This window comes from Sorex fumeus, unplaced genomic scaffold (assembly GCF_029834395.1).
Source record: "Sorex fumeus unplaced genomic scaffold, SorFum_2.1 ptg000008l, whole genome shotgun sequence".
In the NCBI taxonomy this organism is placed as follows: domain Eukaryota; kingdom Metazoa; phylum Chordata; class Mammalia; order Eulipotyphla; family Soricidae; genus Sorex; species Sorex fumeus.
Window position 1 is genome coordinate 37,233,544 of NW_026606065.1, and position 27,126 is coordinate 37,260,669.

Here is a 27,126-nt window from a genome sequence, read left to right on the forward strand (position 1 = left end):
ATGTTTGAAAACACTTGACAAGTTATATATCAGCTAGAAGTTTAAAATGTAGAAACAAAAGCAACTTTGTCTTCCTCAGGAGTCTACAAATCATTTCTGCTCCTCCCCACTAGAATATCGAACACCCTACAATGGGCTTCCATGAGCTTTTCCTTGGATCTAAGCAAGTGCTTCCTTGTTAATTCTTTCTGACACCTTCTCAGCTTTAATTCTTCCCTCAAGGTTCCTAGATTAATCTTCCTTGGGCACAGTTTGGATTTGATCCCAAATGTTTGATGAGTTATTTCTGTCTTAAGGAATGCAAATGAAAACATTCCATGTGAATTTACAACAGAACCTTGACACTTGCCAGCACTTCACTTTAAGGCAACACGATTCAGCTAACCTGCACTAACCACAGTCCTCAGAGGGCTCCTGTGCTTCTCAGGCTGGGCTATTTTCCTTTATGTGTTTATGTGTTTCTGTATTTCAAGGTTCAGTTAAAGTAACACCTATGAAAGTAAGTCACCCTTGATCTCTCAATTTGAGGTCAACCTCCTTACAAACATTTGTTTTGTACATCTCAGTCGAATTCATTCTGCAGCAGTTTAAAAAGAAAATATTTAGCCTGGTTGTATTTTCAACTGTTCCTAGCAGCTATCCATGAGTCCTCACACCCTAAAGCAAAACTAATGCATATTTATACAGATGAATTCATATTTTTCCTCCCTACCTTATCAGTTGGAAATAGTAAAAAAATCAAATTGGGAAACATTTTTTTTAATTAGGGAAATGGAACCCCACGGGTGCTCAGGTATTACTCTTGGATGTGTGCTCAGGCCAATAGGGAACAATGAAGTATTCCATTATATAATTAAAAAACAACAACAACCTTAAATGGGGACAAAGTGATAGGGCATTTCCCTTGCACATGGCCAACCTAGGTTTTATTCTGGTAACCATATGGTCCCTTGAGCCTGCCAGGAGCAATCCCTGAGCACAGAGCCAGGAGTACGTCCTGAGCTCTGCTGGATGTAATCCCCCCATACAAAAAGAAACAATATTGGTGCTGGAGTGATAGCACAGTGGGTAGGGCATTTGCCTTGCACAGAGCTGACCCCAGTTCAATTCCCAACATCCCACATGGTCTCCCGAGCACTGCCAGGAGTAATTCCTAAGTGCATGAGCCAGGAGTAACCCCTGTGCAATGCTGGGTGTGACCCAAAAAGCAAAAAAAAAAAAAAAGAAAGAAACAATCTTAAGAACTCATTAAGAACCAGGAGACATTTTCATAATTTTTAAAAAATAATTTATTTTAACAAGAAGATGGAGTTAGTAATATGTTTATATCAATATTGAACATTAATTACCATAATTCTTTAATATTATATAAATTGTGTATGATAATTTGAAACACTAAAAATTAAAATAAATATAAAGATATACCTAAAAATGTTTTGATGGGCTAAGGCAGTTACTTAATAGACAGAACACATGATTTGTATTTGTGGGGTACTGAGTTTTGTCCCTGCTATAACATGACTGAGCTCAGGCAAAGGCACCAGTGCTAGAGCAACACAATATTTCGTTGGACTAGAGTGATAGTACAGCGGGTAGGGCATTTGCCTTGCACGAGGCCAAACTGGGTTCAATTCCTTTGTCCCTCTCAGAGAGTCTGGCAAGCTACTGAGAGTATTCCGCCCACATGATAGAGCCTGGCAAGCTCCCCATGGCATATTCGATATGCCAAAAACAGTAACGAGTCTTACAATGGAGATGTTACCGGTGCCGGCTTGAGCAAGTTGATGAACAACGGGAGGACAGTGTTACAGTGTTACAGTGCTCATGAACGAAAATTAGAAACATGAATATACAGCAAGATACCATTTATGGCATTCCAATTCAAATAGAATATATAGCTTGTCATCATGTTCATTTATGCATAATACATAGTTTAATGGTCTAAAAAGACATATAACTAATCCCTAATAATGAATAGCTCCATGAAGAAAAAAAAGTATTGCTGATACCAAAACTTCAATATTGTCTTTAATTTTCAAAACATGCTCAGACAGATATACTGTAGACATCTCTGCAGAACTTTCCTATGACACTTATTTCATAGACATACCCAAAAGTCTCTAGTGATATACAAAAATCCAGTTTTACACTCTCAAGTTATTGTATGTCTACACAGAAATAAACACATACGCTAATAAACTATATTATATGTGAGATCAGATCATAATTCTGGGTTATAAAATTTAAAGCTATAGATTTTTTTTTAAATTGCTTGTTTCCCAAACACCTACTTTCCTTTTTGATGACTAATAATTCTCTTCTTACAGAATCAAGCAGCCAAACATGTATTGTCTTTCCCTCTTTTTCTCCAAGTTTATGTGCTCAAGTACTTTATACAGAAACAAACTCAAACATATAAATACATTTGTATGTGTAAACATAAATTTACTAACTAGTCTGTGAATTTGGAACCTTTTACAAAAATATAAAAACATATTATATGTTTTGCTATTTCTCTTTTTCAATACTATCTCATACACATAATATCATATAAATCCTATCATGCATAAATTTAAATTCATCACTTGTAATGTATTCAGAATCCTCCTTGGTATGACTCTCCTAATTTATCCAGCATTTTCCTAATGTTAGGTAATTACTTCTTTCTATTGTTAAGATTAGAATGTTAAAGCAACTGTAAACATCTTTGTACTCTTTGAATACCACCAGTGCTTTTTATTTCAATATAAAAAAGTCACAAGAAATTGTACTATAAGAGCCTTATCTATAAAATCACTGCACTGCTGGATAACTAAAGATAGAGGGGGCTGTGTTTTATAAGCAGATAGAACTGAGAGCAATACAAGACTCAGATATACATGGTTCTGAAGGTTATTCTAAAGATATTTGTCATACACCATAAATATTCTTATTTTAAGACCTGAAAAAATGCCATCGTCATTTCCGAAAAAGATTTATACCTAGAACCACTTTGGGAACCTTGCCACACCAGCCTGCTTAATTGTATTCTCGGATTAAACTAACACTCAGTACCCAAAACTATCTCTGAGCATCAAAACTATTTAGATCATTTTGTACTTCACATTTCCCCTCAGAGTCTTCAGAAGGTTGGCAAAACCTAAAGATCCAAAACCGAAACTAAATTTCTCTCCCAAGCTTGGTTATTCTTTGATAGCCTCTGGTTCAGAACACCCACCAGGAAACCACTCCTGGAACCATATTCACCTTCCCTGAACGTTTGAGTATGGGTTTATGTTGACTTATTACACATATTAACAATTCTCAGATATGTTCCATTCTGTCCTTTATACCCATCCCATTTATTTTTTATGGAGGCAACACTAATTTACACAAAGCATTTTAAAAGGTTGGAATACTTTCTAATTTATTTAAAAAATGTTCTAAATATAAAATGTCCTTGTTTTATATGAAATTTGTCTTATGCCTCTAGAGTAAAATGAAAACATATTATTAATTTTATGTGAAATAACTTAAAACGTAATTTGATGAATTTTTCCACCAATTCTAATACTAATTATTACTAATACTAATACTAATTTTTTCACAAAAATACTGATTTTTCCACCAACTCTAATACTGAACTGTCCTCCCGTTGTTCATCGATTTGCTTGAGTGGACACCAGTAACATCTCCATTGTGAGACTTGTTGTTACTGTTTTTGGCATATCAAATACTTTACAGGGAGCTTGCCAGGCTCTACCGTGGGGGTGGGATACTCTCCATAGCTTGCCAGGCTCTCAGAGAGGGGTGGAGGAATCGAACCTGGGTCAGCCGTGTGCAAGGCAAATGGCCTACCCATTGTGCTATCACTCCAGCCCAATTCTAATACTAATAATACTAATTATTACTAATACTAATACTAATTTTTCCGCAATTCTAATACAATTCTAATACTCTAATTCTAATAAGGTGGCTGGTCAGTGAAGTACAAGGTGGATCTGTCCCTTGATGTGTCTGACTAGGGAAAGACTTGTTCAGCATGAAACATCCTTGAAAATGCTTTACACCCCCCTGCTCTATGATTAGTCAGCTAATGGGCCATGTGAGGAGATGAATCCATCGATTCCACAGCAATCAATGAAGTGGAAAGATTATAAGTATTATTTCCTATCTACAACACAGCAGTGGGATTTGTCTCTCTCAGCGAGGAAGTCAAGATCTTTATCAAAGCATATTCATTACTGCAATGTAATTTAATTGTATAGATCATATTATTTGTTCATCAACAAATTATGAAAATATCACATTCTACTACATTATATATCATACATTTTAATATATTTATGAAACATTCATATTTTAATCTAATACAATGAGGGAACACCAACAAAACTGTCTAAATAATGAGTATTTTTTCATGAGCAATTTTACATTGCTTTTGGTGCAAACTCTGAAGAAGAGAAGTCATACTTATGGTCATTATGAACATAGTAACTCTCAGGTCAGAGAGCTAGGAGCTAGATTCTGAAAGAATGTAGAGCTCAAGAAAAAAAATGCAGGGAAGGCTATCTGTCACAATGGAGAAGAATAAGAAACTGTTTAGACTTCTATTTTCAGATGATTAGACTTAGGGGAAACATGATTCAATCAAATTTGCATGCACCTATCAAAAAAATTCTGTTCTGAGTGGTGTTTCAGAACCCATGGTAAGGTTCAGGAAGATCGACCTTCCTAAAAAATTCTGTTCTGAGTGGTGTCCCAGAAACCATGGTAAGGCTCAGGAAGATCGACCTTCCTGACTTGAACGAGTTCATTTGAAGATCAATGCTATCAAACTGGAAGGAACATGGATATCTTACAGGATACCATACCTCCAACATCATCTAATGGTAGTACATTTGGGAATAAAACATCATAAAACAAATTTGATGAGAAATTTGCAGTGTTTTTAATTTTTTTTAGAATTTTTATTGTAAATGTTTAATAGAAACACACAATCTTTTGCTTCTTTAGATAGTCCAGAGGATTTTAGGTTAGTTTGGTTTGGTTTTATTATTTTTTTAGAAAAATAAAATGGGAAAGAATAGTATCTTTGGTATCTTTGCTGCATAGTATTGGAAATGTTATCCTTAATGCAATTAATAGATATTTTAAATATATTTTTGGATAGTTTTAAGTAGTAACTTCTTCAATCTTTGAAACATTAACCTAATTTTTGGAGTGGCAGGGGAAGGTTGAGCCACACCAGTTAGTGTTCAGCACTTAATCCTGGCTCTGTGTTCAGGGGTCACTCCCAGTGATGTTTGAGGCACCATATATAGTGCCAGAGATTCTAACCAGGATTAGCTGCATTCCAAGCAAGAGTATTAAGCCCTGTAACTGTCACTAAGTCCCATGAAACATGAATATGACTGGAGATAACCTGTAATATATTCTCCAAATTCCTAAATTTGGAATTATGCAATAATCTTTCAAAGAAAGTTTGCAATACCTAAAAGAACATAGGGTACTACACAGAGAAATTTTTCACACTTCCTTAGATGAATCATGAGAATTTTGTATAACAAAGTAGATCTGCATATCTGAAGAGATTCCAAGATAACAGTCTTGCTCCAACGTTTTGAGAAGCTCTGGTGGTAGTACCAAACTTGAACATAAAATAACAGCCCAAATGTCTGATGTTGGCCTTCCTGGTCTGAAAACCACAATGTGAAAGGCACAGGATAGGCACATTGCCAGAGCTGTGCCAAGCAATGTATAGTCACTCTGGAACACTTGTCTTTTATATTTGTTATTTTACATTTGCCATTATATCTAAAAACCTACTATGATATATGAGATTGCTGGGCTTCAGATAAATACAGATGTCATCTTAATAATTTCAAAGTATTTGCATAAAAGTTTAAGTGAAAACATTTTATTTAAAGATAGATCATCATTAAAAGAATCATAGATTATCACAATTGTCTTGCTGTGCTCTCTCATGGGAAATATGAAATATTAGTAATTTAAGATTTGATGAAAATTGAAAATGGCTAAAATTAAATCTCATTAAGCACATTTATCAAAAAGTTTCTACTAAAGAATGTAGAGTTCATTTCAGTTAAACAAACATTGCCAGATACATTCATAGGTACTTGAGATAAATAGATGAAAATATACAGTGAATTGAGGCTAGAGACAGTATAGCAACTTAGTTTCTTGTCGTGCAGGTGGCCAATTCTGGTTTAACCCCTGGTACCACATATGTTTCCCGAGAAACAGCAGGTGTGATCCTTGATCACAGAGCCAGGAGAAACCCATGAGCACAGTTGCTGTGGGCTCCCCAAACTCAAGAGATTAATAAAAAAAATCCAGTGAATTTTCTAGACAAGCTTCCTGTTTTGCTGGTAAAGCAAAGGATATATAAGTCAACGTGGAGCTGAGAGGGTATGGAGGTAGACTTCATCTGGAATGCGAGTACAAGATGTGAGGTCAGGCGAATCAGAGTGAGATAGAAGAATGATTAGATATGGTAACATAACACAGGGGACCTTGGATATCATGACAGAGAGTTTGGAATTTTTACTTGATATATGAAAACAAGGCAAAGTTGAAGCAGAGAGATCAATTTGAAGATCATTCCAATAATGCAGACCATGGAAAAGGTCTGGCTTTGCCTTCAACCAATAGATATTCATAGAAAAATTCATTTATCAGTCAAGACAGACTCTAGAGATACTGTAACACAACCATGTCTTCCTTCTTAGCACAGACAATACAAAATTTAAGACATGCAAGTAATTAAATAACTGTATTCACTCCAATGTTGTAAAAAATATTATAGCGTCATGTGTACATATACTTAACAGTTATTTAACCTTTCTACAAAGTTCAAGGAGCTTGGCTAGAAGTTGTAGTAAAGGTAAAGGTAAAAGGCCCTCCTGTTGATCATCGATTTGCTCGAGCGGGCCCAGTAACATCTCCATTGGAGACTTTGTTGTTACTGTGTCTGGCATATCGAATACTCTCGGTAGCTTGCCGGGCTCTCCGAGAGGGGCGGAGGAATCGAACTCGGGTCGGCCATGTTGGCCGCTTGTAAGGCAAACGCCCTACCCGCTGTGCTATCGCTCCAGCCCAGAAGTTGTAGTATCCAAAATAAAAAGAAATGAGAAACAGCATCGACATTAGTTATCAGAGATTCTAGATATTTCCACACTTACTTGAACTAAAACCTTATTTGCAGAAAGAAAAATTCACTCAGTACCTACTCATATTGGTGCATTTTTTTTGGGGGGGTAATTATTTTCTGGGTGGAGCCACACCTGACTATGCTGGGGGGAGGAGGTTCCCGGCAGGACTCAGAGGACCATATGGGATACTAGGGATTGAATATTAGTCAGCTGTGTGCAAAGCAAGCACCTTACCTGCTGTACTATCACTTAGACCTCCTACCCATACTTTATAAATTGAAAAGACATAAAGGGCCCTCCCATCAACATCTGTGACTATGACAATGTCCCTCCCAATTGTCCCAGCACCCTCTGGGAGTTGTTATTACCTAATTGAGTAAAGACTGAGGTAGATAGTGTTGGGACATGATTGAGAAAGGGAAAATTTTAAGAGAAATAGGAACTGACAAGAGTCAAGAGAGATAATGTATGATAAGCTAATCAAGAAATCCAACATGAAAGTTCAGAGTATTAGTAAGAGTAGTGGGATATGAAGGTAAGTTGACTGCAAATATTAGAAATGCAAAGCACTGAGGCTCAACATACGAGTTTTTAGAGTTTACTTTCTAAGGTTAACAGGAAGTCGTGGAGATATTTTAAGCATAATCTCATTTATAATTTAGAATGATTATTCTGACTTCTGTATGACAATACTCAAGTGATTATGAAGACTTAAAGTGATCCACGCAAGTTGCAACAGTACAGCTACATCTTGTGTGGGTATATAGCCAGAGTCTGGCAGTATATGAATGTCAAAAGCACTTTCTATTTGGATCAATCAATGAGATGAATTGATTAAAAAAGTTTAATCTGACCCAAATTATCTTTGATGAGAAAAGATGTTTCCAAGGTTTGAAAGCATATCTCTGTGGAAAAAGCAATAATCTTTATATTTTGGTAGAATGCTTTTTTCTCTGGGCCGGAACGATTGCATACTGGGTAGGGCATTTGCCTTGCACACGGTTGACCTGGGTTTGATTCCTCCACCCCTCTTGGAGAGCCCAGCAAGCTACCAAGAGTATCCTGTGCGCACAGCAAAGCCTGGCAAGCTACCCGTGATGTATTCAATATGCCAAAAATGGTAACAACAATCTCACAATGGAGACGTTACTGGTGCCCGCTTGAGAAAATTGATGAACAACAGGAGGACAGTGCTACAGTGCCTTTTTCTCTAAAGACAATCATTATCATGGCAGTAATATTTTTTTAAGTATTTAAGAAGGTTTTAAGCATGTCATGTGGATGACAAGTGAAAACACATTGTTCCTGTAAATTCTCAATGCCTCAAAAAGCATATGCCAAGAAAAAAGAACAAACCTTATTATAAGTGAAAATTATTCAATGTAATATACTAGTTTTCAGTTTGTATGAGTCAATTTTCAAAATTATACATCTACCATGTTATAACAGTTTACTGTTATATAATTATTATACCCTAAAATTCTTTAGAAAGTTCAATTCAATTATTTTTACTATACTGACAGCACAACAGTATGCCTATAAGGAAAAGATCAGGGTTTTTCTCTCCCAATAATATATATGCATCAGCATTTTTCATAGTCCCTGATAACTACTAGTTCACATTATTTCTCAATTGATTTGCTGCTCTGGAAATTACATATTAGAGAATTATATTTACCATTTTTATTAACATCTTCAACATGTATGTTATTGTGGACTCATATTTTAGAATTTAGCAGCATTCAATTTTTATTTTCTTGTTTAATAATTTTCTACTGCATGACTATAAACTTTCAGGGTATCCATTCATGAATTAATGAATATTTACGTCATTTCTACTTTTTGACTAATGTATGAAGTTGCCATAAATATCCATACGTAAAGTTTTTGTGAGCAAGTATTTCAAAGTCCCTTGGGTTATTTTCTTAGGTTGTAATCTTTAGGTTATATAGCAACTAAGTTTAGTTTTATGAAAACTGCCAAACTGTGTTCTAAAGTGAGACCATGATTTTGCAAATGTGACAGCAATGCTGAATGTTCAAATATATTCACACCTTCATCATTACATGTTATTATCTTTTATTTTATAGCAATCTAGGGTATGTGAATTTACATCTCATTTTTCATTGTAACCCCAATCTGCATGCAACTAACGGCTAATTATGTAAGTCATCATTTCATATATTTATTATCAATATGTTTATCCTCTTACAAGATGTCTATTTAAAACATTTGTTCATTTTTTTTAAAATTTTGAGTCACACTCAGCAGTGCTCGGGATTACTACTGGTTCTGCACTCAAGAATCAGTTTTGGCAACGTGGGGGCAGACATGTGGAATTAACAATTGAACCCAAGTAGACTGCCTGTAAGTATGTCCTACTCACTTTACTCTAACAGGTCCTATGTATTTCTATCAGCTGATTTTTATTGATGAAATGCTGCCTGATTATACTAATTGGTGTCATATACATATATAAATATAAAATATTTATTTATTTAAAAATATAAAATTTCCTTCTGTGCATAAACACTAACTTGCTGAGTGTAATAGATGAAAGTGTTGATGTCTAATTTCTGAATTTTCAAGCAAAGTCTCATGTAATTCCATTATGCTCTTAGAATTATGGAATCATTTTAACATTTTTCAGTTTAATATTCTTGCTATGGTTTATCTTTTATTATATATTTATTACTAAGTTTGTAGCTTGCTTTAATGGGACATGTTTATTGATACTATTTGGCACATTTCTAGCAGATATTCATTATGGGTTATATTCTTCATGAAAATATATCCTTCATTGCTTATTTGTCTAGATTTTTCTGCTTCTGTTTTTCTCGCCTATTATTTTCTGGAAGCATCCCTCCAGCTCCCTTTTGGTATGGTTAGGTATCCCACTCTTCATGTGATGTCATAGTGGGACAAAGACCCAAAGGTGACCATCAAAGTTTCACAAAATGTCACAGGAAAGAGGAATAAGCTCCAAACACATCAATGAGCAGAGCCTGTGAGATTATGAGAAATGTATCCTATATATTTTTTCTTGCTTTAACGAAAGATGTGAGCCTGGACATTTTATGTTCTACGGTGTTTACCACTTGAGCAATACATGCCTGAGAAAATAATCCAATGTAGGCAAAAGTTTCATTGAGAAGTAGAGAAGGATCCTGACAACATTCATGAGAGAGGGGTCTGAGTGACAGTATGGCAGGCAGGGTGTTTGTCTTGCATGAGGCTGACCCAAGTCCAGTCCTCAGCATTTCTTGTGGCCCCCTGAGGCCACCAGGAGTTCTACCTGAGTGCAGAGCCAGGAGTGAGTCCCAGGCACTGGCAGATGTGGCTAAAAAATAAAAACAGAGAGAGAAAAAATTCTGAGACTAGACCATATCAGACTTTCAGTTATCTGTACTCTTTTCTTTTTCATCACATGGTCCAAATTTCACCCTGTTAGAAAGATGCTTAATCCAGTATGAGATTTCCAAGAAATGCTATGAGAGAAGGTGGCTTTCCTAGTTACAGTAGAAGTCTTGTTGCTTAAAATTTTTTTATTACTGTGAAAAATAGGTAAAACACAGATTAACTGGTTGCAGGGGGCATCTGCGCTACTAAGGAAAGACATAAAACTGTTAAGGAGATTTTCTACTTTGAAAGCTGAAGACCTTAAATCCAATTTGAAGATGAAATTGGATCACTATGTCAAACTATTCATCAAAATTCACCTAACATGAATGAAAGACTTGGATGTTAGGCTCCAAACTACAATATACAATGAAGAACATATAGGCAAAACATGCCATGCTTTTGGCTTCTGTGATATGCTGAGGATCTGATTCCAAAAGCAAAGAACCAAAAATTAGAATTAATAAATGGGACGATATAAAACTAAATATATTCTGAACAGACAAATGTCATTAAAAATCATCCTACTGAATATGAAAAATTCACATGATAAAGAAACAATGTCCAAAATATACAATTGACTAAAAAAATACTGAACAACAAAATAACAAAATCATCCTCAAAGAGGGTAGAGATATAAGTGGTCACTTGATCCAAGAATGCATACAAATGAAACAGGCATATTTAAAAAATGTTCACATAACTTATTTTCAGAAAAACATAAATCAAGATGACAAGCTATCATGTCATACCCGTGAGAATGGCCTTTACCAAACAGGCACCTAATAGCAAATGCTCGCCTTGATCTGGAGAAAAAGTACCATCATATATTGTTGGTAGAGATGTAAATTGATTCAACTCATTGGAAAACCATGTAGAAGTTTCTCAAATCTTTGAAAACATTGTAATCGGTTGCAAATACAAGGAAGTTTTTCAAATATTTAAAAGATATGCCATGTTATCTAGCAATTGTATGCTTTTGCATCTATCCAAAACATGCAAAATCACAAATTAAAAAGCTATAAGGACACCTATGTTTATTATAGTGTTAGTAACAATATTCAAGATGTGGAAAAAACTCACATGTGTAGAGCCCACAAAACATGAGTAGAAAAAAGTAACTGAAGACTATATTCACATGGCACTTAATCATATTTGGCTATTAAAAAAGACGAAGTTTTGGAACCGGAGCAATAGCATAGTGGGTAGGGCATTTGCCTTGCACATGGCCGACCTGGGTTCGATTCTGGGCATCCCTTATGGTCCCCCAAGCACCGCCAGGAGTAATTCCTGAGTGCAGAGCCAGGAATAACCCCTGAGCATCGCTGGGTGTGACCCAAAAAGCAAAAAAAAATGAAGTTTTGTTCAGTGACATGGAAGAAAGCATACTAAGAGACATAAGTAGTAAAAAGAAACACAAGGCAGGGTTATCTCACTTATACATGGGGTGCAGACAAGACCAAAATAAAAACAGTTCCCTTAGTCTTACACTACAGAATCAGGTTTCCCAGAGGTCACGGGTGAAGGAGGAAGAGAGGAAGGAGGAAATGGATTACATAGAGGGACACAGGTATCTGTTGTGAGTGTGATGGGTGGGTGACACATGTTTGAAGTATGAGATGTAGAAACCACGCAACTTCAACCAAAGTTTTGTAAAGTTACTATAAGACATGGCAAACAAGATTTAAATGCTGGAAAGCTCCACTTTTACCTTACATTTTAAACAGATTCTTAGAGAAAGTCTGGAAAGGAGTTAAATCTAAAAAAGAGTATCAGTATAATGACTGGAATTTATAAGCAAGATAAACTCAGCAAAGGGCACTTGCAAGCAAATGCAACCTCAAGTAGCTTTGAAAATCCACCAGGAGAGAAAAACAGCTTTTGGGAGGGTCGAAGGGAGGGGGTGCGTCAGAGGCACTGGAGTAAAATGCCTGTCTTCAGAGAAGCACAAAACTTCCTTCAAAGAATCTCAGCAATAGAAGAAAAGAGTGGGGAAGGTTACTCAAGGGAAAGACTCAGATAATCCTGCCTGCACAGAAAGTTATTAATAATAATGAGAATCAGTTCAAGCCTCTGGTAGAAAGCTTTCTGGAAAAGAGCCATTTGGCAGTTGGTTTGGAGAAAACAACACTAGTGGTGACTGAGGTGCTTGATCTAATGGAGGAATCAGAAACTAGACACCACTTGATTGATGAGTTCAGAGCCTGCCAATTTATGAAACTGAGTTAAATACCAATCTATGAGATCTCAAAAGGGAAAAGAAGAGGGAGAAAGCGAATGTACACAGAATTAACTGTGGAAGCTAAAACTATCAAAGTACTTCAGAACCATTGGGGAAATCCTTGAAGAAAGCTTTGCTGCATTTAGAAAACACCCAGGTAGAAAGGTAGAGTTGAGAGCTGGAGCAGCATCCAGTCCTTGCTGAATTCTATCCGAAAAAGGGAAAAGAAATATTTCTATAATATTGAATTCACAGAGAATTTTCCCCATTAATTTAAAGAGGAATATTCTCAAACCAGCTAAAACATCAGTAGCTCATAGCTCAAATACACTCTTATAAAGCAGGAATTATCCCAGAAAAAAATTTAAAGAGTCACTGGTATTATTAAAGTAGCCTACTCACAGGCTCATATTACTAGGATAAGAGTTCTGTTCATTGAGAGAAGTCTGATAGTATATGTAATACAAAAATTAAGGAAGACATTAAAGATTCAAAAATTGATCTGTTTCAGACCCAATTTTCTGAAAAGAGCATTTAGAACACAGCTGAGATCATGCCAGGAATCCTCACTGTGCCATTTCTCTGATGAAGAAGGAAAATCCAGATATGATGGCAAGAAAATGAAAACTCCTGGTGCCTAGAATCTTCCATTGGTCAGGTTTAAGGATCCCTCTATTCTGACCAACTTCCTCCCAAGTCTTCCCAAAAACCAAGGCAGCTGTTGGGTAGAAGTTGTTATCAGAACAAGAAACTATGTGAAGAAGAATTGAATGGGGCAATCGGTCTAGAAAGAAGATATGATAAAGAAGGTAGAATAAGTTTGGAATCAGAATAAGAAATATCTGATATCTAAGGTGTCTAAAACTATGATACTATCGTAAAAGAGTATCAGACACAATCCAAAGCACCACCGATAGTTTAGTTAACAGAAAGATATTATTGAAGAAATATTCACCAGGATGAAAATTCCAGCCACTAGAATGCATGAAGAAACACTTTCCTTGGAGCTCCTTGTATAGATTCCCTTACACAGACCTTCAGACTTTGATTTCAGGTGTGGCTTGGGGGCCAATCTCAGTGGTGCTCAGGGATCACTTCTGAATTTGCGATCAGGGATCACTGTAGCAGGTGAGCAATATGAAGTGCTGGGGATTGAACCCAGGTCAGCTACAGACAAGGCAAGTGCCTTACTCACTCTACTCTCTCCATCCTTAGACTTTCACTTTGAAAGATGCTGCCTCTTTAGAGCTTGAAATAAAGAAGCATGGTTTTCAGTTCTATTCTAGATTTATTAACACCACTACCCTTATCAGAGAACGAAAATGACAATTTTACAAGTATTTATCCAGAATTTCATGCAGGTTACTGTCTAATGTGTCCCTGAAAAGTTTTGGGCATTTGTCATATGAGGTACATGAATCTTGAAAGCTCCTCACTGCTGATCATCATTTCAAATTCAGTAGGAAGTAAAAAAAAGAGCCACTCTGGCCAGTTGCTCTGTCCCTGTCATTCACAATTGAAGGGCGGGGGATGTGAAATCTCCAAAAGATGGGGGATTCAAGCCGATTCATCACAAATCACACAAATCATCGATTGCCTCGAGCAGGCCCCAGTAATGTCTCCTTCATCCTAGCCCTGAGATTATTCAAGGCTATTTAGGAGAATGAGACCCATCATTGTTACTGGTATTTGTAATATTGGGTACGCCACGGGGCGTTTGCCAGACTCTGCCGTGTGGGCAGGCTACATTCGGTAGCCTGCCAGTTTGTCCAAAGTAGGAATGAGATAATAAGCCGATTCATAACTGAGGAGAAAAATACTACAAACAGAGCCTGAAAAATATTACAGAAGCACCTCAATATTCTTTAATAGCACTGCAGCACTGTCATCCCATTGTTCATTGATTTGCTCGAGCGGGCACCAGTAACATCTCCATTCGTCCCTGTCACATGCTAGTGTAGCCAAATGGTGTCTGCTCACTCCAGGAAGACAAAGTGAGACTTATTGTTACTTTTTTTTTGGCATACCGAATATGACACAGGTAGCTTGCCAGGCTCTGAGGTGGGGCAGGATACTCTCAGTAGCTTGCTGGGCTCTCCGAGAGGGACAAAGAAATCAAACTCAGGTCAGCTGTGTGCAAGGCAAATTCCCTACCCACTGTGCTATCGCTCTTTGATAAGTGAGTAAAATTATCAAAGGACAAAAGTACTATTCTTTGACTGCCTCTAGGTAGATCATTTTTGCTTCTTTCCAATTTTGAAGAAAAACTAAATGGGCTTAGCATTAAGAGGAGAGACACTAATTATTGCTATATGCTTACTGGCAGCGATCTGGAATATCAAATGTCTTGCCAGTCTATAGAGTACAAGTCTATAGAATTAATTGGGTGAAAACTTTCAAATTAATCTTTGTATAGAGTGATATGTTGTGCTAGATGACCTTCTGGTAGTCTAATGAAAGTTCATTTTCTTCTTTATATTGCTTAGAGAGTTTTTCCCTTGATTTTCCTAGACTTCTTTGACTGGAGTCTTTAGATTTTTCTTTAACCATACTTGCCTCGTTCATGTTACAAAATCAGTTCTTGCATCCTTTGCTTCTTGTCAAATTCTAACTTATAACAGCTGTGTTACACCTCAAAGTGCAGTTCAAGATACTAGTCACAAGTTTAACATTGTCCCACCATGTAAGAATCTGGAAAAAAATAGGTAAATATAATAATGCTTATATCTATGCACAATATTAAATGAACACTTGTCCATATATTCTGTCCATATCTAACTTATTTATAGCCCAGAATATCGTTCACAAAAAAACGGTTTGCTTGAGCAGCTGGAGAGACAGTACAGTAGTATAAGAGCATGCCGTATATGTCTCCAACCCCGGTCCCTCCATTTAATACCCCAGAGCTTCACTGGGTACAGCTCTGGAGGATGACAGAGGCCCTACGCACCACCTGGTGTGACCTGGGTGGTCCTTGGTGCCTCGGAGCTGAGCAGCAGCACAGAATCCTCAGACTTTAGCGCTGAACTATTAAGCCAATTTGATCAAGCGTGCCTGGACCACCCCAGACCTCCTGAACATTGCTTGGAAGCTCCCCGCAAAATTTGCTTCCTAAGAAATTTCTTCTTGACTTTTGTATTATCTGCAACTTAAAGCAAATTTATATTCTATTAGTTTTATTTTTCTGATATATTATCTGTCTACAGTTCATTCTATTATGTACCATAGTCAAATAAGCCAAGTCAGCATATCTGGAATTACTTTTAGATTAATAAAACAATTTTTTTCCCACATGGCTTCCTCTTACCCCCACTATCTCTCTGGAAAATCCCAGGGTCAGTGATATCACAGAAGCTGTCAAGTCCCTTGAATTAAATCAATATTTCATGTAATTTTCTGTGTCACTGTGAATATTATTTTACCAAGAAGAGTTTATTGTCCTTTCTATGACTGTAAAAGTGGTACTATCCTACAGTCTATCAACTTTACCACCTCGTCACATATTTCAATAAACTGTCACTAAAAACATGTGATGCTCGTCTACTTCTAGATTTAATGTAGAACGCAAATTATTAATTTAAAAGATTTAAGATGTCAATGTCTTTTTATTTCTTTTATTTTTTAAATTTTTATTAGTGAGACACCATGAGGTACAGTTATAAACTTACAAACCTTTGTGCTTGGGTTTCAATTATACAATGATCAAATACCCATCCCTTCACCAGTGCCCATTTCCCACCACCATGGATCCCAGTATCCCTCCCACTCCCCATCCCCTATGTCTTTGTATTTCACTTGCATCATTTTGGAGTCTGAAGTTTTTTATATTTTCCCCCAACTATTTTCCCATAATCTCTTTTATGCAATAGCCTCAGAGTAATCTTTCAAGAACATGATTATCATATTTTAAGGATATGTAATCAAATTTGCATTTTATTATAACTAATCCTGGCTATTATTTTAATTTCCATTTACATTTGTACATAAAGGTTTCATTGAGGTACCTAACTATACATCATTAATGTGATAGGATTTTGTTCTTCAGATTGAGGTACATGTGGAGTGACCAGATGAATCAATGCGATCCTAGCTATCTCAACAACATATCTTAATTAGAGTGCATCAGTGTGTACAAGTCACATTAAATTAAATTTTGATAGGTATTAAAATTGAAGTTCATAACTATTCTAAAGTAATTTAGATGCGCCCAGCTGAATCTTTACTAATAGTGCACAGGTAAGAGATGGAAAAATTGATTAATCTATTTTAAAAGATAACATGGGACTTTCATTGATGTTAATTACACTCTGGTCCATTACGGACTTTAAAAAGTGTGGTGATAATTTTAAAGATGGCAACACTGGGGAATCTTGTGCATTCTCCTCTGGTAGAAATATGAATATAAACTATCATCATGGAGCAATTGCCCTTGAAAGAAATAGCTGAGTGCCTTCTTCCCCACTGAGCAATGCTAAAATACAACCAATGGGTAGTAAAGGATGAAACATTCCCTCATCATCAACCTCACATGGCATTGTGCCATATCATTTTTGAGCCTGAGTAATACCAGGATCCTCCAACCCCCACCAAGGATCACTCCTGACCACAGACCAGGAATAGCCTAAGTCAACACCAGCCCTCAAGCCTATCCTTTACCCCCATTAAAACTTGAAAAAGCTAAATTCCTAGACATACAGAACCTATCAGAATTTGATTATGAGAAAAAGAATTAAAAATGCAAAGAAGATTAAATTAGGAATGAAAGAAAGCCTTACAACAAAAAGAAGTACACCAACAGATGGCTTCTTGGGAATTCTATTAAATATTTAAAGAAAATTTTACCTTATTAATATATGTAAATTAAGCTGAAAGACCTATTTGATTGTAAAATTGTTAAGAATAAATATCCAGCTGAACTTCATAGTAATATTTACTCTATGTTTATGTTGTAATATTCAAAGTAACCAAAATTATGTGTTCTTGTCCCTTTAATTAATCAAACATTAAATTATATTAATAAATGCTAAATTAAATTAGTAACAAACATTACTTCACAGATATATATGTACTCATAATATGAATGGTTTTGAAATAAAATCATTCAATGATTAAAATAAAGAAATAATTTTTATGAATTAGTTATTAATGCATTTTGTATTAAAAATACATTATAGATACCTATGGTGCATTCTGAAATGCCCATATTTTTATTATGGAAGTAAAACCTTTACAATTTTTTATTTTATTTGACCACTTAAAGACATTTTCATCTGGTGATGTATTAACCCCCAGGGAAATCAAGTATTTTTAAATAATCAAATCTGGTAATTACCAGTATTTAATTGCTTACTATGTACAATACATTAAGTATACTATGTACAATACATTAAGTATTATACAATAAATATATATTGTACAATTAAGTATTGTACAATAAATACAATAAAATGAAAGCTCATTTTATTCCCACAAGAATTTTTGACATACGTATTGCTATTGCTTCATTTCCCCAACAGGAAATCTGAAGAAAAGAGAGATTAAATATTCAAATGCCTCAAATCACAGTTAGAAAGTGATAGAGACAAATATGGAACTTAGTCTGAACAGCAGAATCTGTGCTTTTAATCTCTCTACTTTGCAGACTCTCTGCTAATGTTTTATTAAAATTGTTTTTATCCTCAATTCCCAGAAAAAATTATAAAATGATGATACCTCTTAGTAACTCAGATTGTGTTTCTCTGATGGTCCACCAAATGAAAGATCCTTACAAATTCCTTAGGAAACTAGGGACCTTTTCCCCCAGGTGAAATTCATCTAACAGAAGTCCAAAACACTGAGTACCTCCGGGTTTCTTAAAGTAAGAATATATATTTACGTAGAATTAGGCTTAGAAGTACCAGATCTCAGAGATTGCTTTGGGAATGTGAGAAAGTCATTATTTGCCAGCTCCCCAGTAATCTATTTTGAATTTGTTAAATTCATTGATGTGTGAACTGGTTATCAAAGCTTGATAAACAGCTTATAAATCACTTTGAAGCTGGCAGAAATAAATATTAATGAGTCAATTTTCAGGGAATTTAAAGTTAGTTTCTCCTTCTTCTGTCACCATAAGTAAAAAAGAGTATTGGTTGTTTTATTTATAAAAGAATCAACAATTTATTCATAATTAATGTTTCTCAAGGTGATTATGGGGCTATATATGAAATCAAGCCATTTTTAAAGATTGCTCTTTGAAAATCCACAAAGCACACATATATAAATTCTAAAATTGTATATATATTTATAAATTATATATACAGTGATTATTTAAATTCCTTAAAATAGCAATGGATATTGCTTTTTGTTCTTCAATGAAGTTTGTTAATGGTTATTTGATGAGTAGAGTGGTCAGAGAGAGGTTGTGCAGATAACTTCTGGTGGTGCCCCTGAAGGGACCATAGGCAGTTCTGGGGGGTTGAACCAGGGCTGGCAACATGTAAGGCAAGCACCTTACACCTTCTACTCTCTCTCCCCAACCCATAGCTAGCCTTATGAAGAAAAAAAGAAAAAGAATTTATCAGGCAGCAAAGACCCTAAGAATGTCAGAGCTTTTTCCCACTTATTCTTTTCTTAAGCATTGCTCCTTCCTTACCTGGGACAAAAGAGATGCAAAGAGTTTCAGCAGCTTGCACAGACTATAAGATTAATGAGCGGTGAACTCAGAATATTAAAGCATGTCTTTCTAACTACAAACCTGTGCTTTTTATATAGTCTTTTAAATATAAAAAGCACTTTCAATGTGATAGAATTTAAGGATATAGAAAGGTCCCCTTTACTGTTCAAAATACATAAAAGAAGGGTCTGAAAAGTATCTCTTCATTTAGGTTTAGAGAAATAGAACAGCAGGTAAGGTGCTGGTCTTGCAGGCAGTCAACCTGTGTTTGATCTCTGGTACCACAAATGTCCCCTATAAACCCTTATGAGTGATCTGCGTGCAGAGCCCGGAATAATTCCTAAATACCATCAGGTGTGGCCCCCAGACCAAATTTTAAATCTATTCATTTATACATATTAAAAAACTGTGTCTGTGAAGTCAAATGAATTTCGCATTTCTTGTCCCTGTTTTCTTCTGGGAAATCCACAGTATCATACAGGCATTTTGTTTCCCGAATTGAAATGGTAATTCTTCAGAACATTCAAAACTTGGAATTTTGTAATTTATACCTCATTTTGAGTAAGTTTATTGTATCTCTTCAAAGTTCTGGTGTAAGTCTCAGATCTTTAGAGAAATGGAGGGGACAAGACCGTTACAGGACAAGCCCAGAACAGGACCATTATGTATATTCCCTACAGAACATTCAGTGATCAGAACCGGGAATCAAACACAGCTTACTCACTGCCCACTCCCCAAGCCTTGACACAGAGTGTTGTTCATTAGAGGGGGATGTCCCTTTGAAGTTTCTAAAGAAGTCTTATCTTCCACACTTCTTGAGACTTTGCAAAGGTCTTTGAAATTTGGAAGAGAAGTCAAGCAGGTTGCCAATTTCTCTTTTGTACTTATATTAGGGAACTGACTTATAAAACGGATGAAGAGAATGTTTATTCATTCAGAAAAACAGTATTGGGGTGTAGTCTTAGAGCTGAGAAGTATAAGGGCTTATTTCCTGAGAATGGAGTTAGGAAGAACCGCAGAAGCCCATTTTACTTCTCTGTACCGGATGGATGAGCTATTCTGAAGGAGGTCTGTGGATTTTGAGAAAATGGCTCTATAGAGGTTGGAGAAATTGAGTGTTTTCATCTCCTTTGATTTAATGATTTTGTTTCAAACACTTCTCTAAGTCTTCTTGAAAGAAAAGACCATGATTTGGTACAGACCACCTGTGGAAAATCATCACTCCATCACTGTGACAGATTTTAGAGTGTCCTTAAGAAACACTTCAAACACCATCCTCATTTAAAGAAAAAAAATGGCATTTTCTATTTTAAAGCTGAATAGCTTTATTGAAATGCTAACAATAACTGCCCTCTATGCCCCCCCACCTGCTTATTTTTAAGCAGGTACCATGCCTGGGAGTTTGCATGCATATTGCCTTTCTTCCCAAAGAAATATTCTTTAAAATAGAATACTGTGAAAGTTATGCATCATTATTCTCTTTTTCATCAAGGAGGATCTTGAGGCTCAAAAGACAAGAGGGGTGGATGAGGGTGATGTCAAACAGAATGAAGAAGTCAGAAGGTACTAACTTCCAGTGAAAAAATAAGTAATGGGGACATAATGGACAGTATGATGTCTAAGATAATAATACTGTATTGTATATTTGAAAGTGCCCAAAAAAGTCTATTTTTAAAAAGAGGAAAAGAAAGGCTAAGAGTCTTTCAAGTTACTATAAAGATTCATATCCATGACAATTTTGATTTTAAACCTGAAGCTCATCCTTTCTTTCTGAACCCACCCTATAAGAACTTTACTTTGAGGATAAAATGCTGTTTTGCATAAATAAAATCTTGGTGTGAATTTTTTAAAAATTTTTTATTAGTGAATCACCTTGGGGTACAGTTACAGACTTACAAACTTTTGTGGCTGCATTTCAGTCATACAATGGTCGAGTATCCATCCCTCCACCAGTGCCCATTTTCCGCCACCAATGGTCCCAGCATCCCTCCCACCACCTGTCCCCTCCACCCTACCCTGCCTCTGTGGTAGGGAATTCCCTTTTGTTCGCTCTCTCCTTTTGGGTGTTGTGATTTGCAGTAGAGGTATTAAGTGGCCATCATGTTCAGTCTATCGTCTACTTTCAGTCCACATCTCCCATCCTGCGGGGGCCCTCCTAATACCCTTTACTTGGTAGTCCCTTCTCTATCTGAGGTGCCCTTGCATGTGAGGCCAGCTTCTAAACTGTGGAGTAATCCCCCTGGTACTTACCTCTACTATTCTTGGGTGTTACTCTCCCATTCTGTTACTTTATATTCCACAAGTGTGTGCGATCTTTCTAAGTCTGTCCCTCTCTTTCTGACTCATTTCACTTAGCATGATACTTTCCATGTTGATCCACCTATATGCAAATTTCATGACTTCATCTTTTCTAACAGCTGCATAGTATTCCATTGTGCAGATGTTTGGTATGAAATATTTTTTTAATGTTTAATTGAATAATGTACCAGTTGTGTTCTCCTACTAGTTTGAAAAATTTTGTGCTTGTAAAGCAGTTATAATTGTAAAGTCCACAGCAATGGACATTAAAATAGTCAACAAACTTTCCTGTGCATGAATCATACCTGAGTACTAAAAGTTAAACAAGGAACCAGAAGCGGCTTCTTACCTGTTCCAATAACTGCTGTCCACTGACTTGAGCATGCATCACAGCGTCATTAACCATCAAGTGGAAGTTCAGCAGCACGTGTTCAATATCATAGGTTCCGTGCATGGCATTGGACAGTTCTTCCAGGGACCGGATGTATGCGTGCCAGTGAGGATTCAGCTCTGCCACATGCGCCAAGCAGCCTCTCACGACATTGAGGCAGTAGCCCATGCAAGGTTTACTGAGAGTCAGACCCTGGCAGTAGGGACAGTACTGCATCTTCAGGAGCGCTTTGCTGCACTCCTTGGAGAAATGCAGGTGATCTGTGGTATTGATGACTTCGATACCCAGATTTAGTGCCTGCAGAAATGTGCGGCTGGGCAGCAGCGACCGCCCCATCTGACCCAGGACTCTTTTGGGAACATTCCCAAATGGACTAATCTCCCGGCGGGCCATTCGGATGCATTCTGAGTATTCCAGAGAGCTGTCAGTCACACCAGGCTCAAGGAGATGGTTGTACACGAGAGGGAAAAGACTGTCAAAGAATCTGTTTATAAATTCTTCAGGATTAACGTCAGCACCAAATAAATAGAGTCCGACATCCAAGAAGAACTCCTGAACTGAAGCAGCTGCCTCCAGAGCCATGTTCCTGTAAGTGTTGCAGAAAAGGATGCTGGTATAATTCTCTGCTTGTCTGATGAGAGTTTCCAGGGTTTCTGCAACAAAACCAGGGTTGGGGAAAAGGGAAAAGGCTTAGTATTCATGTCGAAACTGTTCATCCGTCTGTCTCAAACAGGAAATGCTCTTAATACATAGAAACGAACCTAAGGATGTAAATAAGAATGCTCAGTCTAATGAAACTAACAGTTTTTTTCCAAGGATCTTGATCGGTCAACAGTATTATGTATAACATCTTAGTTTTACAGAGATGAACACTCTAGAATGCAATATTTCTAAAGAACATAAAAATTCAAAAGAAGTTACTTAATGGGAATTTCATACTGACTTTATTCCACAGGGATTAGACTACTTGGGGTTAGATTAGTGTAACTGAGTATAATTTCTTTTTTTCTTTCTATTTTTGGCCACACCTAATGGTGCTCAGGACTGATTCCCTGTTTTCTGCACTCAGGGATCACTTCTAGCAGGGTTAAGAATACCAGATGGCGTGCTGGGAATTGAACCAGGTCAGCTGTATGTAAGGCAAATGCTTTGCCTGTTGTACCATCTTTCTGGCCCTGAGAATGATTTATCATAAATTATTTATGAGACAATGACATTCATATTTGATTGATAAAACACTTTCACTTCACTGTTCTCCTGTTGTTCATCAATTTGCTTAAGCGGGCCCAGTAACATTGTGAGACTTGTTGTTACTATGTTTGGCATATCGAATACATCACGGATAGCTTGCCAGGCTTTGCCGTGCAGGTGAGATACTCTCGGTAGCTTGCTGGGCTCTCAGAGAGGGGCAGAGGAATCGAACTTGGGTCGCATGGGCCGCATGCAAGGCAAATGCCCTACCTGCTGTGCTATCACTCCAGCCCTTGATAAAACAATAGAATTTTATATACATTTTTCAAAACAAAAGCTAGTATATTACACACTGGTTAATGAAAGAAGAGGCTCAACTCCCAAAAGCAATATAAAGGATCACCAGAATTTTTAACTTGTTTAAATAGAAAAAAAAGAAAAACATTACATTAATAAACAATCCTTAGATTATGATAACTTGCTAAGCACTGGAAAGTCTTGAGCAGTATTGATTGATAAAAATAAATTGTTGTGTGATTGAATCTTTTCAACTCTCTTCTGCAATTTTTCCTCATCTAATTTTCAGAGGCATTAGTGTGGGACATTTTATTTTCCTTAAGTAACTGATGCTTCCCGATCAGTTTCTCTAATTTCTCTAAAGAAATAAATTAGAATAGTTTATCTACAATTTCAGGCCAGTTGTAGTAAACAGTAACTAAAGATTATATTTCAAATGTTAATTTCAGCTAGTTTTTGACCACCCTGGGTACACTAGTAGTCACAATTTACAATTAGCCTCAATAAGGACATTAGATCATATCTATAATCAATTATAAAATAGTCTATAAAATGATTTCTCATAAACCAAATGTCAACGTTATTCTTAATTAGGTTTTTAAACACCATAGAGTAATTCATTAATCAAACCATGAAGTATTTTACACAAAGAGATGCAACAATAGAATAAAATGAGATGATATAAGACAGATGTGCTGAGAGAACTACTAATGGAGTGGAACTGTGACATGAATGTGCATCACATACTTTAAAACAAGCAAACAAAAAAGGAACAGCACTGTCAGGAAAAAAAACACACACAGGTAAACAGTGATCATGATTCTGTTTTGAAACTCATTCATGTTGAATGAAAGAGGCTTTCCTTGTTTTATTCTTCAGTCACTGTGATGTACAATACTATTTATGACAGGGCTTCATGGATAAAATGTTCCAACACTACACCCTCCACCAGAGTGATCCCTACTCAACCTATTATACATACAGCCCCCGTCTTGGTAAACTCAGACTGTAGAACAGTTTGCAGATGTTGTTGCCTTTGGTCATTTGTGATCCTTCACTATTCTTCTTTATATTTCACACATGAGAGATCATTCTGTATGTGCCCCACTCCTCTTGAAAGACGTCACTCAGACAAGACTTTCCAGTTATAACCACATAGTGGAAAATTACATAATTTCATCTTTTCTTATGGCTAAGTAGTTTTTTATTATTTATATATACCACAGTTTCCTTAACCGGTATTCTGATCTTCGACATTTGGGTTGTTTCCAGATTATCACTACTGTGAATAGCGCTGTAATGAACATGGAGCATAATTGTCTTTTTGAGAGATTTGGGGTTTTGGAGGTTTGGGTGTTTTGTTTGTTTTTGTTTGGCCCTCAAGATATATGCCAAGAAGTTGAATTGTTTGATCATATGGAAGCTCAATCCTTATGTTTTTAAGAAGTGCCCATTTTGTTTTCTAAAATGCCTGAACCAGTTGACGTTTCCACCAGTAGTGGACAAGGGCTCTTTTCCCCACATTCCATTCCAACACTGATTGGTTTTGTTCTTTTTTTTTTTAAATGTATGCCAGTGTCACTGGTATGAGGTGATGAACATTGTTTGAATTTGGAATTTCCTGAATAAGGTAATTTTTATATACTAATTAGCCCAGCATGCTACCACAAGCTACCGGTGGCATATTCAATATGCCAAAAACAGTAACAACAAGTCTCACAATGGAAACGTTATTGGTGCCTGCCGGAGCAAATCAATGAACAGCGGGACAACAGTGCTACAGTGCTACAGTTAGTCATTTGTATTTCTTTGGAGAAGCACTCCTCAATTTTGATGGGGTTGTTTTTTTTATGTGAAGTTTCATATGTGCATTATAAATCTTGCATATTAACCTTCTGCTGACAAATGAGTGGTAGGCAAATATTTTCTCCAAGCTATAGGGTATCTTTTTATTCTGGCCATCATTACTTTTGTGGTGCAGAAATTTCTTAGTCTGATGTAGTCCTATTTATCTCTGCTTTTATTTCCTTTGTTAAAGGCACTGAAGTTTTGTAGATGCCCCTAAACTTTAATGTAATTAAATTTTTTCTATGTTTTTCTCAATATAAGTTAAGGATTATGGTCAATTACCAAGGTCTTTAATGCAGTTTGAATTGATTTTGTGTGTGATGTGAGACAGGAGGTCAGAGTTTGTGATTCTACATGGAACCAACCAATTTTTATAACACCATTTACTGCAAAGGCTTCCCTTGCTTCACTCCCTATTCCTAGCTCCTTTAATTTAGCTTTCCATGCACCTGCAGACCTGTCTCTAACCTTAAATTCTATTCCACTGTTCTCACAGTTTATCCTTATGCCAGTGCCACATTGTTCTTAAAATTCTAACTTTCTAGTATAGTTTAGAGTCAGGAAAAGTAATGCTTTCCATTTTAGCTTAGAATTGTTTTGTAATTCCCAGGGGATGAGTTGGGGTGGTGGTGTTTTATTTACTCCATTTAAATTTTAGTGGTATTTGGTCTATGTTCTTTAAAATGCTGTGAATATTTTTACAGGAATGTCAGTGACTTTGCATACTGTTTTCGATATGATTGTCATCTTGACAATATAAATCTTTCTAATCCATGTACAGGGAATGTTTCCAGTGCCTGTCTCTTTTATTTCTTCTGTCAGTGATTTATAGTTTTCTCTATGTAAATCTTGCACTTTTTGTGTTTAGCTGATTTGCAGGTACTTGGTGTCTTTTGGTACAATTGTGAATGGCATTTTATAAAAAAACATCTCTCTTCTATTTAGTTTTATGCATACAAGAATGTCACTGATTTCTATGTACTGGTTTTGTCGCCTTCTACGTTACTGTACAAGTTTCTTCTAGGAGCATTATAGAGTCTTTCTAGTTTGACTTTTTATTCTTCCAAGCTGGATGCCTTTAATATCTTATGGTTACCCAATTTCTATGAGAAATACTTTCCATACTATATTGAATAATAGCGGTGAATCAGGCTTGCTGAAAACAGCAAAGTACATGTCATATTTGAAATATGTACTTCTGAAAATCCATTTGTTGAAACCTAATCCATAGTGTTTGAGGGCATTTGAAAGGGGGAACTTTGGGAACTTATTAGGTCCAACAGTAGTGCCCTAATTAATGGGATTAACATCCTTATAGCAGAGACCTAAGAGAGCATCCTTGCTCCTTCTGCCATCAGTGATGTGAAAAATAAATGGACATTACCATATATTATGTTTTACATGCACTTTATGCTTGGACTTTCTAGTCCCCATAACTGATAAATAAATTTCTATATTTATAAGCCACCCAGTCTATGGTCTACAGTGTTATCTTATAGTACAGAAATAAGAGAGATATCTGCCCCTTGTTCCAAAGCTATAGTTTTAAAGACTTTTACACCTTTGTTTCAACACAGAATATAGCAAATCCTCAATATCTCAAATAATGTAATTTCCTTCAACATGGTCTCATTGCAACTTTGAGGAACCTCTGAATCAAAGAGATCCCACTTTG

At 36.3% G+C, this 27,126-nt stretch overlaps 1 protein-coding gene across 1 annotated transcript in view; it reads right to left on the reverse strand.

Moving 5' to 3' along the window:
* The window catches only part of GPC5 (glypican 5), a 1,003,796-nt gene that overhangs the window by 647,637 nt on the left and 329,033 nt on the right, over positions 1-27,126 (reverse strand). Inside the window, exon 3 of the mRNA XM_056109757.1 lies at positions 22,074-22,768. Coding sequence (XP_055965732.1) covers positions 22,074-22,768 — 695 coding nt within the window. The remainder of the gene's footprint in view (positions 1-22,073; positions 22,769-27,126) is intronic.